Below are 21,645 nucleotides of genomic sequence, written 5' to 3'. Positions count from 1 at the left end.
TATTTGATTTTATAATTGGGCAAATATTTTATTCCATCATTTACTCACATATAGTGTTTTTTTGAGATTCGACTGTTCGGTTCGATTCGATTCGATTGGTGGTTAGGGTCACCATCGCAACCAACAATCAACCAACCATCATGGCCAAGAAAAAACGAAACAAAAAATCTTAAAGAGAAAGGAAAAGTCGACTCGTGAAATGATCATTTGTAGTGAAGAAATGGATCGATTCAAATCGAAATTGTTATCATCATCATCGTCGTCGTCGTCGTCGTCAATAATGAGAAAAACAAAGTTTATTCGTTTTTTAATATTGGCTCTTTTTATTTCAAATTCACAACAATTATCCATCGATGAATTATATCCATTCGGTGAATCAGTGGATGAATCGTTGAATAAAGAAGCCGATACATTTGTTGAAATTAATCTTTCGATACCGATCGCTTATTTTCAGAATCAATTTCCATCTATTTTTGTTAATGATAATGGTCTTGTATCATTTCTTAAGGAAATACCCATCTATTATAATGCACAATTTCCATTACAATATCCATTCATTGCTGTTATGTATTCGAATGTTGATATACGTGGCCGTGGTGGTATTTATTACCGAGAGACAAAAGAATCATCATTATTAGATCGTGCTACACGTGATGTTCAACGTCATTTTAGTGATGGACGTAATTTTCGTGCACAAAGTTTATTTATAACAACATGGGAACAGGTTGGAAGGTTTGAAAAACTATCCGATCTTGTAAGTGTGATCATTTGTTATAAATGCAAAATTTAAATTTGTTCTCCAAATCACTAATAACAGGCCAATACTGTCCAATTGGTAATCGCATCGAATGGTACGGATAGCTATGCATTCATATTATATCCAAATGATGGTATCCAATGGTTAACCGGTCATGATAATATTGAATATTCACAACATGCAATGACACAGGCTGGTTTTATGTCGAATGAAGGACGTTATTATATTATGCCAGGATCCGGTACAGAACAGGTGAAAAATTTTCCAAGGTAACTTTGTGTTTATACGAAAAAACGTAATTTTCACATATGATTAAAATTTTAATTAATGGTCAATTCAAAAATAGAATGTCAAATATAAATCGTCGAGGAATGTTTGCCTATCATATTGGCAATACTGGCTATGGAAATATCATACAACCTGATCGTGATTATGAAAATAATTTGGAATTACGAGAATTAGAAACCTGTAGTAATACACGATTTCCATGTGTACCATCGGCTGAATGTATTGAATATCCGACCGGTATTTGTTGTCGTTGTCGATCTGGTTATTTTGGTAATGGCCGAAATTGTTTACCAGAAAGTAAGTTGTTTTTCGATACATATTCTGATCTAATTTAATCAAAATTTTTAAAGATAAAAATATTCAGATTAATGGAAAAATAAGTGGTGAAATAAATAATATCAAACTTGGTGAATCAAATATGATACATTTCTATGTGGAAACCAAAGATGGTCGCGTATATTCAAGTGTCAATTCAATAATGCCGGATCTTGGTTATGATCTACAATCATTATTGATTGCATTGGGTCATATTTGTGGTTGGTTATTCGCTGTACGTACGGATAATTCACCAAATGGTTATGCAGTTAACGGGCGGTATATTCAATCGCAGTGTGGATCTTGTATTTCAACAAACTGGACATCATGCAATCATTCGTGAACAATATCTTGGATTGGATGTATTCAATGTACTTGGTATTAAAGTTGATGTTCGTGGTACATTACCTACGATACCCGGTGGTACATCATTACATATGGATGATTATCAGCTAGAATTTACTAAAGTTTCACGTGGTGTACTTAAATCACGTATGACCGTATCGTTTAATTATGGACCAAATACATTGGATATGCCAATGACAATCGATCAAACCATAACGTTTGATGAATGTGTTAATGAACCACAAAACAACAATGATCAACAGCAACAACAACAACAGACAAGTCGATTGAATATTATACGTAATCATATTGAATATGATCAGGAAAATCAGGCCACTCGTTATGCATTCTATGAATCACGAATATCTCAATTATCTGATCAGAATCCATGTTCATCAATACAATGTGGCCAATATAGTACATGTATTGTTGAAGGTAATGATTATCGTTGCATTTGTAATCGTGGTTTCGAACAGATTTATCAGGAAAATGAATTGATCGATAATAAAAGACCATCATGTGTTGGTAAGTGTTTTATTTTGTTTTTCAATGATGATTTTGATTGATTTCCAATATTGTTGTTTAGATATCGATGAATGTCGTACTCGAACCCGTGTTTGTGATCTAAACGCAATGTGCATGAATGAATTGGGAAGTTTCCGTTGTCAATGTCTTGATGGCTATGTTGGTGATGGTTTCAGCTGTCGTCCATATGAATATCCTATCGAAAATGAATGTGATAATATTCAATGTGGTCCAAATTCAGAATGTTTACCAACGAAAAATCTTGGACCAAGATGTATATGTAAAGATGGTTATTACGGCGATGGTCTTAATTGTGAGCCATTACGCAATGATATCGAAGATTGTCGTACATTGAATATTTGCGATATGAATGCTGAATGTAAAGCCAATAGAATGCTTGGCCGTCATATGTGTATCTGTAAAGCTGGCTATCGTGGTGATGGGATTTACTGTACAGAAGAATCAGAATCTTGTGAAAAGCTAAATAATTGCGGCATCAATGCTGAATGTATATCGGATGAACAAAGTAATTATAATTATTATTGTTCATGTAATGAAGGTTACGTTGGTGATGGTTATACATGTATTGCCGAAATCAATTCCGATGATTGTAATATGTTGAATAATTGTCATCGTAATGCATTCTGTACATTGGATATGGAAACGAAAACATATCAATGTCAATGCAAACCTGGTTTCACTGGTGATGGATATAAATGTGTCAATTCATCGTTCGTAAGTCCATGTATTGGTATGGAAGGATGTTCACCTAATGCTGATTGTGTTTATGATTCATTGATGGGTACGAATGTTTGTCGTTGCCGTTCCGGTTTCGTTGGTAATGGTGTACAATGCAATCCAAGTAATATTTGCCATCCAAATGATAATAATTGTGATCCAAATGCACAATGTTTATTCAACGATATAACCATGAAACATGAATGTCAATGTAAGTTAGGATTCTATGGTGATGGTATTCGTTGTATGGTGGATGAAAATGTTGATTGTAGTGTGATCAATGATTGTGATCGTAATGCCACTTGTGTTATTGATCCACTAACATTAAGATATTATTGTAAATGTAATGCTGGATTTATTGGCGATGGAAAACAATGTAAGAAACATATCTCATGTAATCAATTGAATACTTGTGACGTGAAAGCTGAATGTATATTCGATACGGTGGAACAATCATATCGTTGCCATTGTTTAGCCGGTTTTGTTGGTGATGGTTATTCATGTCGTCCACTTCGTTCATGTCGTGATGATCGTTTTATTTGTGATCGAAATGCTGAATGTCTTTATAATGATCATAGCAGAGATTTTAGTTGCCATTGTCATTATGGTTTTATTGGTGATGGTTATCAATGTGCACCCGTGCCGAATATCGAAGGTGATTATATCCTGTTTGCGCAAGGAATGAGCGTATTACGTATGCCACTTGAATCAAATGAACAAACACGTGGATCACCATTGTATATACGTTCAGATCAAACAATTGTTGCCATAGATATTGATTGTCTAACTGGTTTCATTTATTGGAGTGATCTGGTTAAAGGAAATCTTTATAAAGCAACTAATAATGGATCATCAGCTGAAATTATCCTCGAAGGTTATACAACTGCACCAGAAGGTATAGCCATCGATTGGGTTAGTCGTAATATCTATTGGACGGATTCATTTAAAAGATCGATTGAAGTTGCCAATCTTGAAGGTACATTACAGAAAACATTAATCGATACAGATCTTCATAATCCTCGTGGTATTGTTGCACATCCTGGAACGGCTAAACTTTATTGGACTGATTGGAATCGTGAAACACCTAAAATTGAATATTCCGATCTGGATGGTAAACATCGTAATCTTTTGATCAATACAGAATTGAAATTACCAAATAATTTAGCCATCGATTATGATCGTGATGAATTATGTTGGACAGATGCTGGTCTTGAACGTATTGAATGTATCCATTTGATGAGTTTAATTCGTCGTGTCGTATATGCACAGGCAAGCTATCCATTTGATTTAACTGTTTCACATCAGAATATCTATTGGACTGATTGGAAAACGAAAACAATTCATGAAATTAATCGAAATGGTGGCGTAGCACGAACATTAGATATACCATTAGGTGGTTATGGTTCATTGTATGGATTGGTTGTCGTTCCACAACATTGTCCACGTATATCGAATGCATGTGCCGTTCGTAATGGTGGTTGTAAACATCTTTGTTTACCCAATGATCATGGACGATCATGTGTTTGTCCGGATAATGCCTATCATGAGGATGATATTTGTAATGAAATTTAATTTTCCAACACAACATCAATCAATCAATCAATCAATACTTTCACATCATCAAACATTTTATTCGAAATTTTCAATCATATAAACAAACAAAATTCAACAAAACATTCGAACAAAATGAAAAGAATATTTTTTTTTTTACAATCATACATTGATTTTTTAATGACCAATAAATTTTTAATTTTTTTAAAAAGTTTATGTAAATGCAAATTCTGTGCAACTTTTTCTTTGATTTAATCAATCATTTGCCCACCTTACCAAGTGATGAATCCGTTTTTGGATTTGCCGTAACCGATTGAACCTGTACGATTGCATTGTTAATTTCGGTTTGTAATTCACGTACATCTTTGATGTAAAGCAAACGGATGACATTAGCACAACGATTAATGATCGAATCATATTCTGATTTTCTGGCAAATTTTCTATTTAAAATATTTTCATCAACTGTAGCCACCATTTTTTGTTTCTTATTACTATTATTGGTTTGTTCATTTTGGTTATTTTGATTTCTTGATGATTTTCGTAATTTACATAATAATATAGCGATAGCACGTAATGTAACCAATGGTTCTTCATCATAGAATGGTACATTCAATAACTGTGATAATGATCGTAATTCTTCAATAAATTCTAGTGAACTAATGTCCACGTTACCGAAATCAACACTACCAGAACCCTGAAGATCCAGATTAATCAGATCGGAAACATCTTCAGCCGACATTTGCATCTGTGTACGAATATCTTCCATTTCGTAACGTAATGCAAGATTTAGTAGGAAATCTAAAGCAATTTTTCGATCATCACGTGGTCCTTGATAATTGATTTCACTTAAATATTTATTATATGATTCATTCCAATTTTTTGAACCGGCTAACAAACAACTACGATCATTCGGTGGATAGAAACGAATCTTCATACTTTCAATCCAATATACAATGTTTTGGAATTCAGATTCATCTGAAAGAAAACAGAAAAAAAACAAACGGATTAAACAAAAAAAGGAAATGATTAAGAAGGCTTACCATCCACATTGACCGATGGTCTTTCATATTGTAATGACAACAATTTTCGTTCAAACATTATTTTCGTTTAGTGATGATAATATCTGATGATAATAAACCAAAAAATATATTATTCGAGATCCGAACAATGTGCATACAACACAACAATGTTGGAGTAGTAGTCGAAAATGGTGCCATCTAATGAATAAATGAATTAAATTGTTTTTAATTTACAACAATAGATGGCACGAGATTTAATTTATCCAATTTTCTTTTTGTTCGACATTCAATCATCACCATCAAAAGGATGATTTTTTTTTTGTAAACAATGAAGAATAGCAAAAAAGAAAAAATTATGAAACATCAGCAAAAAAAAAATTTGGGATCAGTGAATTTATTCAACACTATATTTATGGTGTGTGTGTGTGGTTAAAGAAATGCCGAAAGAGATTATTGACATCCGACAAAAATAACAACAACAACAACAACAACGACGACGATTCACCATTGAGAATACTGAGTTATGGGTATGTTAATGAGATTTATCATTATTGTTGTTCCAGAAAAAAAGTCGCCATTATTGCTATCCAGAAAAAAACCAATCCATTTCTTTTGAATCTGATCTGATACAAAACAATCCGATTTGATCAATGCATTTATTCTTTTTTGTTTTGTTTTGTTTCATTCATTTATTTGAATTCTATTATTATTATTATTGATGTTGGGCTCAAATTGAATCTGAAAATCCGGGAATTCTTTTGTCGGTATATTTGATTCTTGGGGATTTTTTCGATTTTTCTATATAAGTAAGAAAAATATGACGTTGAAAAAGGAATTCTCTTTTGTTCTTGCCATTTTTATTTGTGATTCGAGAATTTTCCATTTTTTTTGCCATTTATAAATGAATTTGAAACATTTGTTCAAGGCGCTTGTCTATATATTTTCGGTTTGTAGCAATCAAAAGTGAACTAATAAACTAGTGAGATAATTTCATTTCAGATTTCAACAAACAATCCAAAGACTGAAATGAACTTGTTCCGGTTGTTTTGAATTCTTGTTTTCTTCAACTTGCGAGGTGTTCATTACTGTGTGTGTGTGTAGGCTGGTATGAAAATCGGTAATCATTTTGTTGTCTACTGGAAATTTCCGGCCAAAAACCCATCATCATTGGTTACTGTGTTGCTAATGTTTTGTTCAAATTCACCAGAGTAGGCGAAACAACAACAAAAAAAAACATTGCCTTATCTTATGATGTCAGAGTTCATCATCATAACATTTACAATACCCGGCTTGTGTCTATTGTTTGGTCGATATGATGATGAATCCACATGATCATGAATGAAATCAATCATATTGATTCAATTTGATTACAACAACAACAAACAACAACAACAACAATTTTTTATTTATCAACAAAAACGTTCCACCACCAACATTCACAAATATCACAAAAGATTCAACGATCCATATATGTGTGTGTGTGTGATTAACCCCATTATCATTATATTGTCACCATTATTATAGCCATATGTCATATGTGTGTATGTGGGGGTGGTAGTTTGTTTGTGTGTGTGTGTGTCTCTTTGTAAATATATATTAATTATGGATGATAATGTTGATGATCAATAATAATTTTTTTTTTCATTCTTTTTACACATTTTTATTCACTTTTAGATTCTTTATTCGTTATGTTTATTTATTTTTATTTGTTGTTTTCTTTTTCATCATCACTATGGTTGTGATGAAGGGGGGGATGAAAGCTTTTTTTTGTTTGCAAAAAATAGATTCCATTATCCTTAATGATGATGATGATGATGATAGGATGGCCATATATAGAATTATTATTATTAAAAATGTGGGTGGTGGGTGTTGGTGGATGAACTTGATGAATAACAGGACGGTTCGGGGAATGGTTGATGTCATCATCATCATCATCATCATCATTGTTCCAAACACCAAACAACAAACGATTGATGATGAAGAATTTTTCTTCTTTTTTTTTGGTTCAATTTTATTTCAATGAAAAAAATTTGTTGTTTTTTTTCCCATTATTATTGGCAACGAAAATATCTGAATATGAAATGTGTGGTGTGTAATAAAAAAAAATGGCGATAAATGTTTTCAATGAATTTTTATTCCCGATTCTTTTACGAAATAAAAAAAAATAAATAATTTTGTTTTGGAAATGTTTTCAAATGAAAAAGTTTTTCATTTTTTTTGTTTTGTTTTTGTTTTACAATTCTCATTTTGATCCTAAAAAATCTAAAATGATGATAATGACAACACAGAATCGCTGAATTCAGCGTTGTCATCAACAGTCACAATCATCATCATCATCATCAGAGAAATGAGATACAAAAAAAAAATTTCATTTGTTTCCTATTTCGATTGTTCCTTCACATACCACGACGATTGGTATATATTCCATGATCATCAACATCATTTTATCTTTAATTGACTTTTTTTTAAGTCATTAATTCTTATTGTTCAAGTTTTTTTTATCGTCGTTGTTGTTGTTGTTGTCGATTTTTTGGTTATGATTCAAAAAAAAACTTTTTCTTTTAATAGTTTTGATGATGATGATTGTCATTTTGTTGTCATTTTTCTTCTGGTTTTTTGTTGTTGTTGTTGCTTTTATGGATTATCGTTTTGCTTTTTGCCTGTTATTGTTGGTGGGTTAGTGTTTGAAACATTTGTTCAGTTGTTTGTTTCCCATTTAAAAATGATCCATTATATATACTGGTCGTCATCAATATGTTCTCGGTATTCAACCATCCATTTTGAAAAATGGAACCAAAAAAAAAATTAAATTCGTTCCGGTCATTTTGTTTTGTTGCTGTTTTCTAATTTCGAAACGAGAATCACGTGCGTGTGTGTGTATGACCATCAAATTCTTGACAACGGCAAAATTAAGCACTTAGTTTGGATTCATATTGAAATAAGAAAACCGCTAAAATTAATGACACCATCTTGAAATTTAATTATTTTGTTTTCTGCTTATTTTTTTTTAATGAAATTTAGATTTTCTTTTCTTTTTTTTTCATTGCACAAAAATTCAATCTAAAAATGATTATGTCATCATAATGATTTAGTTCACCATCATTTCATTCTGTTAATGATGATGATGATGATTCATTTGGCTTCTGGATTTCCATATAACCGAACCAGTTAAAATGTAGACAAAGTGTTTCCGGCTTTCGGACACGGTTCCGGTTCTTTTCATTGGATTGTTATTTTGCTGTTTATTGTTCAAATGTCCGACATTTTTTTTTTTTTATTCACATATAAAATGTTATTACATAATTCAGAGGAAAGAGAAAGAAAGAAAAAAAACTAGATTCAATGTGTAAAAACAACTGGCCAATAAAATTGCTTGGTAGTGTGCGTAGTGTTTAGTACGTACATTTTAAATGATGACGATGACATGTATATGAGAGCAAAAACTAACGAACGAACGAACGAACGAATTAGAATGAATGAGAATTTTGAATTTCCAAAGAATTTTCAAAATCTCATTTTCACCATTCATTTTTAATGGATCTCACATTTTATATTATGAATATATAAAAAAAGTATTCACTTCAACAACAACAACAACAACACCAAAGATTCAAAATCGATCAATCGATTGATCCATGGATTGATTTTCAATACAAACAGTGGTTTCAATTTTCGTTGTCGTTGTTGTTGTTGTTGTTGGCGGTGGTGGTGGTGGTGTTGGTGGTGTTTTCAAATACGTCACATTGAATAAAGGCAATTTTCACACCAAAAAAAAAAAAAAAAAAAATTCTTTGGTTTTGAATATTTTACGACCACGTTTTATGTTTATGTCTGTGTGTGTGATGGGCATGAATTTAAAATTAGAATTTTTTTCCATTCTTACCAAACAAAATAGAAAAAAAAACGTACGCTTAATAAATAGTTTTATATTTTCATCTTCAATTCCATCCATTCTTTTTATCTTTATAATGGTAGTAGTAGTAGTAGTAGATTGATCCATTAATTTTTTTTCAATTTCAACAATTTGCTATGAATTTATAATTTTTCCTGTTTTTTTTCCAGATTTTTTTCGCTGTGAATTTCTTCATTTTTGCCAGATAGACGGCGGTTATCGAGTATTACACACACACACACACACACACAAACAAATATATAAATCCCGACAAACAGACAGACAGACAAACAAAAAAACAAACAGAAAAAAAAGACTAAACAGTCTCAAGTCCAGAAGAAAAACAGAATCTTTTCAATAGTCCAAAGCTTTAGATTCTGATGATGATGATGATGATGATGATGACTATGTTGTGGAAAAAAAGAAGAAAAAAAAATCAACGGATCATTTTTTTTTGTCCATTTCCATCCTATTCATAATATTGATGATGATCTTAGAATTTATTCGTTTGTTCCAATTTTTCCACTATAATAAGAAATGAAACAAAAAAAAAATATTCTCAATGATGATGATATGAATAGGGTCAACGGAAAGAAAGAAAAAAAAATATTCTATAACCATAATAATAATGCCAAATCAAATATTTGTCCATAGGCTGCTGTTATACATACACTTTATTATCGTTCAAAGCATCACCATATTAATTTCATTTATTTTGCTTTGCTTTTTTTTGTCATTTTTTTGTTGTTGTTGTTGTTGTTGTTGATTCCATCATCATCATCATCATCATCATCACAGTGTTATTATCATTTGTTCATTCATTGCATTTTTTTTCATAATTCATTTTCTTTTCTTTTTTTCTCTCGTTCACACTTACATATTTTTTTTTCATCAATGAATAAATGATGAAAATAGAAATGAATTCTAAATATATGAAAAGCCATATAAGAATATTCTGCTTTCACCTTTATTATTAACGCATATATTTGTTATCATTATGAATAAAATTCTGATGAATGTGAATGAATGTGGGATAAATATATTTATATATGTGTCAAATCTACATAATTCAAGTATTTTTTGTTTTGTTTGGCTGTTGTTTTTGCATTCACAATTCGATTCAATTCAAAATTTGATTCCACATTCTATTCTATGGATAGTACTCATCACATACAATAAATAGAATTTAGAATTAAAAAAAAACAACAAAGAAACAAGAAAGAAAAAAACATAAACAACAAAAGCAACACTGAAATGAAGATGCAATGTGATATCAAGATGAAAGATATTATGCAACATGGACAATGTTTGTATGAGTGTAATAGATTCAAATATATTCATCACACACACACACACACACACACACACCGAACGACCGACTGATGAAAATGTAACAAATTTTTTTTTTGTAAGAATCTTTTTAACAACAAGAAAACAAAAAAGAAAAAAAGCTCTAAACTCTAAGGTGGCTAACTGGTTGGCTGGTTTTTTTTTTATTTTTTCATAGAATCATGTATTCCAATTCCGTTGGAATGTTTTTTTTCCTCTCATTCTCATCATCATTCAATGAACGTCATCATTGGTTTTAAAAAAAAACTGCAACTGCCACTATGATACAGAATAAGAAGATAAACCTTGAATCTAAAGGTGTACGTTTTTTTGTGTGTATGTGTGTGTGTTTGTTTGTTTTGCATGTAATTTTATTATTATGTAACAAACAATTCCATGTCTATGATGATGATGATGATGATGATGATGATTCCATTTCCATTTCATTTTATATTCAAATGATGATGGAAAAATAGAAACAAAACATTTACATTTTTAATGAAAATTTTCAACTATGTGTTGTTGTTGTTGTTGTTGTTGTTGTCGGTGTATGATGTGATATGAGATATATTTTGTAGTCGTAGTTTTTTGTTGTTGTTGTTGTTTTAAAAAGTTGAAAAAAAATTTGTTGAATTTTTTTTATGGAATTTAGAAATTTAAAAATTCTTTTTTTTTTTTGTTATTCTTCTTGATCTCCCGTTGGGTTTGTGTTGGATTTGGTTTTAAAGTTTTTATTTTTTTTTTTTATTCGTTGTTTGCATTTCGAAATAAATTCAAATTAATTCTGAACAGAATTTTTTTTTCTTTTCGTGTTTTTCGTTCCAATTTTACTGGTTTTTTTTCCAAGTCATAGAATGGTCGTATAGTAATCGTATAGGAGTCACCGTTTATTTATAATTCGGTATTAAATTTCAAGGGAAATTTAATTTTTTTTTTCATTTTATTTAAAAATACTTTTCGGCAAAACGGCCAAAAAAAATGGTTAATTTAAATTTTTATTTATCTACTTTTTTGCCCTGTATTTGGGCCTCTGGTTGTGGTCAATTGGTTGTGTGGTCAAAAAAAAAAAAAATAAAATAAAAAAAAATTCCACTTGTATTTTGAAAACTCAAACTGTTGTTGTTGTACAAATGTTTGTTTAATGCAATTCAAATGAACGTTTGGTTCATGTTTGGAACCATTTCGGACATTTGTCTTCATTGTTTATTATCATCGTCATCGTGAAATAAGAAAAAAAATATATTTGTGCCAAAAAAAATCGACCCGGACGCGTATACGAATCCGGCCGGTCAAATATATAAATCTTTATTTTTGTTGTTGTTGTTGTTGAATTTTGTTTGTTGAAAAGTGAAAGAGAAGAAAAAAAAATCGATTTTTCGAGGATAAAAACAAACTTTGATGATCCCTGATCCATGATCATATTGACGTTTTAATGTTGTGTGTGTGTGTGTGACAAAGTCAAGTCAAGTCAAGTCATCGTTCGATCCGGTAACGCCTACCACCAAACACTAGATTGATTCTGGTGTCCGGATATTTTCAACAGAAATGAAAATTCTATTTCTTGAATTTTTATATCAATGATGACAGACTAGTGAAAAGATTGAAAGTCGTTTTTAATTTTTTTTTTCTCTCTCTCTCTCTCTCTTTCTCGTTTGGTTTTAGAATTGAAAATTTTTCATTACATTTCAATTCTTTATATGCTTCAATTCACAACCACACCAACACCACCACCACCACCACCACTATAACTACTACTACTAATACTGATGTCGCTGCTACTATCATCACATTTTGTGATGTGTGATATTAAATTGAATTGTTCGCCGAAAGTAAAAAAAAAAACGAAAGAATCTTCGATTTTTTTTTCTTCCTGATTCTTGTCATCATCATCATCATCATCTTACTGTCATCATATTTTTTTTTCTTCCCTTTGGTTCAAATACCCGGTTGACATTTTTTTTTTTTTTTTGACAATTTTCTTTTTTTTTTATTTGGCATTCGTTTCATTCATTTTACCCAACAAGCCCAACAATTTTCGGATATCATTTCATATCGTGTGTGTCTGTGTGGCACTGTGATTGGCATCAATTTGACACCCAAAAATATTCGATTATTCTAGTGTGTAAGATAGAGAGAGATGGATATGAAAAAGAAAAAAAAACTAAAGAAAGAAGGCGGAAAAAAAATTCACAAATGTGATGATAAAATTATAAACAACGAAAAATGAATGAATCAATAATATCCATTTTAGACACACACACACACACACCTCCTTGTCCGATGTGTTGTGATGTATAAATAATAAATATTATCGACGGGTTTGTCAAAGTGAATTATAGACATGTGTGACATTTTTTTTCTGATTTCCTGTGTGTGTGTGTGTGTTTGATTGAACTTTTCTTTTTCACCATCATCAATTCAAGTAAGAAGTTTGTCAATGTTTGTAGATGATGATGACAACATTATCATGTTGATCATCATAATGTTGATGATGATGATGATGATAGTGGTAAATAATATACATTTCATTCATCCGGTTGTAAAAAAAAACAAAAAAATTGAATTTAATTACAAGTCGGAATCGATTTTATTTTTTTTTTTTACCACAATGAAAAATACCTTAAAAATTGAATTCAAAAGGTCAAAAAATTTTTTTTTTTTAATATTGAATTTTTCAATTTTCTTTTTTTTGCCCAATTCTTACACTTGCACACAATGGAATCGAGTTTTTTTTCAAGAATCAAGAATTAAACACACACAGACGCACAGATGAATGAATGAATAATGTTCTATAGAGTTACAGTGATGGAATCTTTTTGATTATCTGAAATTTTCTTTTGCTGCTGCTGATGCTGCTGCTGTTGTTGTTGTTTTTGGTTCGATGAATTTCATTTCATTTCAGTTGATTTGTTTCATCATCAAAATATTTATCATTTTTTTTTGGCATTTTATTGAAAACTTTTTTTGTTGTCTTTAGTTTCAGAACTTTTAGCTGAAAAAGCGGAAAAAACGACAACATTGATTACATCATCACCACAAAATGAAGTTTTTGTTTGAATTTTTTTTTTTAATATAATTTAGAAGAAAAAAAAAGGAAAATTCGATTGATGTCATGCACAACATCATCACTCGGTGGTGGCAGTAGTTTGATCTTTTTTTTTCTCTCTCTCTCTCTCTCTCTATCTCTGATCGTATCGCTTTTGTTTACCCGTTTTTTTTTTGTCTTTTGTATTTGTATAGTGAAAAATAAAATGTGCGACATTTAAAGACATTGTTTTCGTCATTTTTGAATGATGAATTTTTCATACAAGAAAAAAAAATAAAAATAATAATTAAATTAACCAGGCAAAGTTTGTCTTTCTTTATTTTATGACTAAAAAAAAAAATTTGATTGACTTATCCAGGATCACAACAATTTCGTATAGCAGAACATATAAAACATTGTCAAATTACCTTTATTATATTGCCATCAGAATGTCCATCGTTTTAATTTTTCATGATGATAATGCCCGAAGGACAACAGAATCTATCCAGTAAAGTGATTGTTGTTTTTTTTGTTCGATTGAAAATTTTGAAATTTTTTCTAGACGAAAAAAAAGAAAATAAAATCCGGTCCCTTGCAATACATTCATAAAACTCGATTTTTTTTTTTAGTTTCCAAAAATGAAACTAAATCTAGATAAATTTGTTGTTAGTCGCTGTTGTTTATTATATATCTCATTCATTCATTCATTCATGATATGATATGATATGATTCGATTGGTTTGTCATTTGAAAAACGAAATACAAAATCCCAGCAATTCAAACTTGGACACTTGACCATTATTATTATTGGTCAGGCATAAAGTTTTACATAGTGGCGTTGGTGGTGGTGAATGAAAAATTGCAAAAAAAAAAATTTTTTTTTTTGAATTTTTCCTTTTCGTTTTCTTTTTCATTCATTCATTTCTTTGTCGGAAACAAATCAAGATTTTTTTTTTTCTTATTTATTCAAAACATTTTGACATTTACCATTGATTATGAATTGTGTGTGTGTGTGTGTATGTTTGCAATTCCGATTCGATTTGCGACAAATCATTGTATCAAACGAAACCGAACGAAAAAGAAACATTGAACAAAAAATCTGACATTCACTGAAATAAATAAATCTCGAAGAAATTTGAATTTTGGTAACCAAATGAAAAAATAAAAATAAAAAAAAGGAACAAAATATCGAATATTATTGATCGCTTATAACTCAGTTTTTTTTTGTTGGATTCGGCAATTCAAAAAATTTTTTTTTTTGATTTTAGATAGCGCTGATAGGACCACTATTATGGACAATTTTTTTCGGCTTTTTTTTTCATTCTCTGTTTTTGTTTTTTATTCTATGCCGGATATTGTTTGTTTGTATAATGATGATTCGTGTATTTGATATGTGTTTTGTTATTGGTGTGTGTGTGTGTGTGTTGTGTTGAGAGAATCAAATTTTTTGTTTGTTTGACAAAAAAAAAATAAAAAAAATTCAAATTGAAAATTTGAAATATTTCTCTGTATATATGCAACTTTTGATTCTTCTGATGTCAATGTCATTTTGTTGTTGTTGTTGTTGTTGTTGTCATAATAATTCTCCCATTGCTTTCTGCTTCTGATGATGTGACATTTTAATTTTTTTTCTTTTCATTCTTTCCTGACATATGTGGAAATGAAAAAAAATTTTTTTTTGTTTCCACCGTTAATCTGATTGTAGTTTGTTGAATCTGATTATGAATTAGAAACAAAAATTAATTATTTCAATTTCAAATAATGATTGTTGTTGAATTCTATGGAAATTGGTAACTTGACTGTTTTTTTGATCGTTTTGTAATGGTTATTGGCAAGTATCGATCATCGATACAATCGATTTATCCATGGTAACGGCTGGTTGTTTGTTTGTTTGTTCGTTTTTTTTTTGGATCATAATGTGAATTTGATCAAGCCACCCGGTTCTTGATTTTCATCATCATTATTTTTATGATTATGATTCAGGATTTATGTTTCAAGTTTTTTTTTTGTTTTTTTGTTTTCTCTCGTTAAGCATTCTTGTTTTTTATGTTTTTATTTTTGTTGTTGTTGTTGTTGTTGATGTTCTATAGAACTTCAAAATCCAGATCCAAAATTTCCAAATCTTCTTGAATAACAAAAAAAAATCACGAAATAAAAATCGATTCATCCATCCTGTTTTCACTGGCTGCATTAGTCTTGGATTTGTCAATTTTTTTTTGTTTTGTTTTGATTGATGCAAAACAAAACAAAAAAAAAATAACAATCAACCAATGAAATAACACAAACGAAAAAGTACAAAAAAAAATTTTTTTCCATTGAAACAATGTGAATAATAATATAGCGATGATAATGAGGTTTATTATTTCCAAAAAAAAATTCTGTAACAATTGAACAACCACCTTGTACGAAAAATGATTATCGATAATCAAAAACATCATCATGATTTACATCAAAATCAAGAATATTTCCATCATTAGAACCAATAATAATGATGACAAAATATGAATAATCATTACAAATGATTATGGTACACTATTGTTCAACACACATTATTTTAATTGTGCTTAATTTTGTTGCTATTGGCTGCCTTAAACGAACGGTGATTATGATTATGATGATGATGATCAAAAATGATGAATTTCTATATTCGTTAAGAGAATAAACCGCAAGCAAAATAAAAAGTTTTGCATTTTGCCCTCTTTCATTGCCATTCATTTTTTTTTTTTTTTTTTTTGTTCAAGAGTTGATTAACAGTGTGTGTTATTTTTATCAATCTCATTGTGGGTGTTCAAACGTTTTTCTTTTTTTAAATATATTCGTTACTTAGACCTTGAGAAATTGGAAACATTACCAAGAATAAGAAAAAAAAACTTTGATCAAAAACAGAATTTGAATGTGAATTTTCTCGTTTTGTTTTGCCATATACATGTCAGATTCTCTTTCATTCAATAAAGAAATGTTTTTCAATGAATCATTCTGTGTGTGTGTATGTGTGTGAAGGGTGCTATAGATCATTTGGTTTTTCAAAACTTTTATTATTATGAATATTTACATTTACTCGGTATTTGGTTGGATTACTTTTTGTTTCATGTAGAACGTTTCTTTGTTTCTTTTTATTTTTTTTTAATTTGTAGCCTAAAGCTATCATTAGTCTTAGGAATCATATCATATGGTTCATCATTCCAATTCAATTCATTTTGGATAGCATAACATAGCGTTTTTCTTTACAAAATGTAATTTATATATATACATGATACATAGTACTTTGTATCCGAAATTTTTCTGCAATATAAAAATTATATTCGATCATTCTATGGTTCAACGTTTTCAAAAATAGACTTTTTGGCCAATTGAATTGTGGCCAGCATTTTGTATTTGAATGAATGAATGAATGAAATTACCAAAGATGATCATGGGAATTTTATTTTCTTTTGTTTTAAAATTTGAATTTTTTTCCGTTTCATTTTTTTTTTTCGTTTTTTTCTTTTTGGTTCTGTATTGGCAAACTCAATTTTGCCTGTCAATGAAATTCAACGTGATAATACAATATTCATCAATCAGATGAATGAACAAAATCCATAACTTGTGTCAATACAAATAGTGTGTGCTTGTATGTTATCGAATTTGATAACTTTGGAATCTTTTTTGATTTTTTTTTTTGGAACTTGTTCAAATATGGATTTTTTTTTTCTTTTTTTTAGTTGCTTCAGGGACCTAGATTTTGTTTGACAATTTTTTTTATGGTTGGCAAGCAAGCAAGCAAGTCATTACTATATTTTATTAATTGATTTTTATTCGTCGTTATCATCGTGTGGATGGCCGAACAAACAAAATAAAACCCGATACCCTATAGAATCGTGAAAAAAAATCATTAATAAATTTCACCTACATTTTTTTTGGACCCTGGTAGGTTCGGGTTTTTTTTATTGGGCGTAGTAGTAGTTGTTGTTGTTATTTGCCAAGAAGTTGAAACTTTATGGTTATTTTTTTTCTTCTAAAAATCCCAACTAGTTTGTGTGTGTGTGTGCATCGAAATCTTTTGTCTCGCCATCCAAATGATTGATTATTGTGTGTTTGGGTGTTGCACAAGAGAAAAAAAACTTGGATTCTTGGCTAGATATCAAAAAAAAAAAAAAAATATCCGAAAGTAGCACTTTCTCTCTGGATAATAATTCTGTAACCACTACTATTTAGATGATTTTCAATTACATTTCACAATCATTATCATACTGATGTGTGTGTGTGTTTTAATTATGTTTTCAAAATATAATAATAATAATAAGTGTGATATGATTGAAGAAAAGTTTCTCTTTTTTTTCTGATATGAAAATTAAGAAATTCTCATGGGTAAAAAAATGATGAGATTCTTCATATCAACATCTGTGTGTATAAAGAATTGAATGTGGAATTTTTGTTTTTTTTTTGAATGTTTGTTTGTATTGGCGAAATCAAACTAAAGTTGTATTCCCAACGTTCATTGGCGCGGCTGTGATTGTAGAATTTATTCCATGTTTTTGACCTTTAACTTTCTTACCACATTCGAAATGTGTATTGTGACAATAAAGCTTTGTGACAATTTTTACAGTCTGTATGTTTGTTTTTTTTTACTATAGTTCTTCATATGATTCCGGTCATGGTAAATAGTAATCATATTCGATTCGAATGACCAGTTTTCCGACCCCAAGCAATGATAAATGGCCGGTAATTTGTTTTATTTTTTGTTTTTGTTTTTTTTTGTTATTCTCGGAAACTTATAATATTTTTTTATTCTGATCCTCATCATCCACACCATTGTTGTAAGCGATAAACGTCATTTTTTTCCCATTTCCAACGTCCATTCATTACAGTGTGTGTACACTGTAATAGTCCCGCGTAATTCATTCACAATAACACTGTGTGTGTGTGTGTGTATAACACAATAAAAGCAAAACGATTTTCATTTCGATTTGTGCCAATTATTTATTTATTATTATTATTATGAAGATGAAAAACAAATCGATAATCAAATTTTTACTACATAAATTTTGTCGAAATAGAAAAAAAAAGAAATTCTCGACTATTTCTACACACACACACATTTTATTCATTTGTTTCCCTTGTTGTTTTGTGTTTCTGTGATTTTCACTTTTACGAAATAATAAAATTTTTTATTTTATTTTATTGCAATCATTAGTTTGAATGTAAAAGCAAAACAAAAGGGATATGGAAAAGGAATGAATATCCGGTGTCTGTTTTTTTTTGTTTTTTGTTAACGAAATTCCAGCAAAAATGGACCAGTCAATCTTTGATTATTTACAGATTTTTAATGATGGTTCATCATCAACTGTTTTTAATCTTTAATTTTTCATCAAAATATAATCCAAATTCCAAATGATTCTGATGGCAATCTGACAGCATTGAATTTGGAGGAATTGTAAAATGAATTTTTTCATTCAACAAAATAAATTCTAGAATTTTAAATGACAATGATGAAGGGCAATGAGGAATTTCTATTTATAAATTTGAATTTTTTTTCCCAATTTTCCCTTTATTTTTTTTCACAAGCTTTAATTCACAATCCTGCTATTCACAATTCATGAATGAATGAATGAATGTTTTTTTTATCGCATTCGTGTTTTTTTTTCATTTTTTATTGATGAATATTATAGAAATATAAATCTTATCTCTGTGCAAAAAAAAAATGCTAAATTCATTGCTTTCATGCATGAACATCAAATGAGCATCAACATTATGCACTGTGGAAAAACGAAATAGACATGATAACATAGTCGATATAGCCAAAATCTTGTAGCCAATTTGAAATTTTTTTTTTTTTTTTTTTTTTTGGTCAATTGACTATTTCCACCTTTTTTCGTTTTTGAAATTCAATATTTTATCATCATCATCATCGTCATCATCATAATCTTGTAAAAATGATAATTTTGTTTTTGGCCATTTTTAATGATCAAATGTTTCAAATTTCTCTCTTGTGAACGGAAAACTCTTATTCATTATTCTATTCGGGTTTTTTTCTGACATTTTTTTTCTTTCTCCTTTCCACGGTTGACAAGTTAGATGAAAAAAACCAAAAAAAAAGAAAAAACTTTTTATAATAACCGCACACACACATACACACAATCAACTATCCAGGAAAAATGACAATAAAATTCGATTACAACTATCGAACTAAACGAAATTCTGAGTTTTTTTTTCTCTGGCATGCACAAAGAAAAGCTAAAAAAAGAGTGTGAGGAAAAAAAAGTTTCATAACAACAACAACAACAACAACAACAACAAACAGAAGCCGTCAAAGTTTCAAAGGAAACTTAAACCAACCAACCAACCGACCAACCAATACCAACATACATACACACACGTACACCCACTCACTGAACATTATAGATTGTGATTTATTCAAACAAACATTTTTGATCAACGAAATTTTTTTTTTTTTTTTTTGAAATGAGAGTCGTTCAAATTTTGTCAACAGACCAACCAATCGGCTAAAGCCAAACTAAAGTCCGATCGAATTGCACCTTATTATAAAATGAAGAAGTAGAAGGAGAAAAAGAATCTGCATTCAAGATGAAGAATAATGTAATATATTCTTACCGCATATACATACGCACATCATCATTATCATGCAATATCATCATAGAATTTTTCCATCATTTTTTTGTGCTTATTGGACAAGTTCATTTTGTTGTTTGCCACCACTATAGTTTTGAATATTATTTTCCAAACGAAACGAAATATATAAATCCATGATGATGATGATGATGATGCATCATTTTTATATAATTCGTTTTTTTTCTCTCCCGACTTTCTATACACTTTATATGTTTATCGGACATAATAATAAGTGGACAACATGAAAAAAAAATTGACAAAATTCGACTGGACAAGCCAAAAGTTTTTTTTTCGTTTTGTTTCCATTTTTTTTTTTTTTTTTTTTTGTTATTCTCGTAGAATCGCCTGGATTTAGAGAGATTGGTATTTTTTTTGGCCATTTCATATTCTACACATATTCATATTGGATGAATTTTCATTTTCATAATCATTATTCCATTAAATGATCATCATTTTGTTGCATTATAAAAAAAAAGTTTTTTTTTTAAAAAGACAAAAAAAAATTGAAATGAAATGAAATGTGAATAGCCAGCCATAACGATTGAACGATGGCGATAATCCGTCCATTGCATCATCATGATGATGATGATGAATGTACGCATCAATTTTTTTTTCATTTTGTAGCAAAGAAACAAAAAAAAGCTGTGAAAATTATAGAAACAAAAAAAAAACAAAATTTGTTTCAATCGTTCAACCACTGGCCACTACCGCCAAACATCTTATGGTGAATAAATGACGAAAAAAAAGTGGAAACAAAAAAAAACGTGACGATCATAATAAGCAAATAAATAATTTATCATCCAAAAGATAAACATCGATGAGAAATGAGGGTAGAATGAGAAAAAAAAACAGGACCAAACCAAGTTCCAAAGTGGTGGATGGAAACCAAAGAGAAAATGGACGAATGAAAAATCTTGAAGGAAAAAAAACAACGAAAAATAGCAAAAAAAAAACATTGAAAACAAACAAGAATAATAATGACAAGCGTCATGATCATCATCATCGTTGTTCCGATGAATGACTGATGAAAGTATCGATTGTTTTTCAATGTGTGTGTGTGTGTTTTGAAACTTTTTATTTTGTTTTGTTGTTTTTTGAAAAATTCTTGTTTTTTTATTGTTTTTTAATTGTTGTTGTTGTTGTTGTTGTTTTACCAGAATTTTTTTCTTCTGGTAACCAGAATTTGATTTTGCAAAAGAAGTTCCGGAAATAATATTCAACACATTTGGTGTAACAAAGATGAAAAAATTTTG

General features: G+C 29.7%; 2 protein-coding genes across 2 annotated transcripts; one reads left to right on the top strand and one right to left on the bottom strand.

The window, feature by feature from the left end:
- The first annotated feature begins 88 nt into the window (after positions 1–88).
- LOC124490140 (uncharacterized) lies at positions 89–4,730 on the top strand. The gene is given in 6 exon segments (XM_047052599.2): positions 89–754; positions 818–1,026; positions 1,104–1,342; positions 1,396–1,628; positions 1,630–2,230; positions 2,292–4,730. Coding segments are annotated over 6 exon segments (4,086 nt in total). The 5' UTR covers positions 89–199; the 3' UTR covers positions 4,541–4,730.
- LOC124491229 (RNA transcription, translation and transport factor protein) lies at positions 2,309–5,708 on the bottom strand. Its single transcript, XM_047053865.2, has 2 exons — positions 5,560–5,708; positions 2,309–5,494 (listed from the first exon to the last, which is right to left on the bottom strand). The coding sequence occupies exons 1-2, from the start codon at positions 5,615–5,617 to the stop codon at positions 4,779–4,781; spliced, it is 774 nt and encodes a 257-aa protein (XP_046909821.1). The 5' UTR covers positions 5,618–5,708; the 3' UTR covers positions 2,309–4,778.
- Positions 5,709–21,645: the final 15,937 nt, after the last annotated feature.

The sequence above is a fragment of the Dermatophagoides farinae genome, chromosome 4, assembly GCF_024713945.1.
Source record: "Dermatophagoides farinae isolate YC_2012a chromosome 4, ASM2471394v1, whole genome shotgun sequence".
Taxonomy (NCBI): Eukaryota; Metazoa; Arthropoda; class Arachnida; order Sarcoptiformes; family Pyroglyphidae; genus Dermatophagoides; species Dermatophagoides farinae.
The sequence above is the reverse complement of the archived record's forward strand: the minus strand, read 5'-3'. Positions and strand labels throughout refer to the sequence as shown.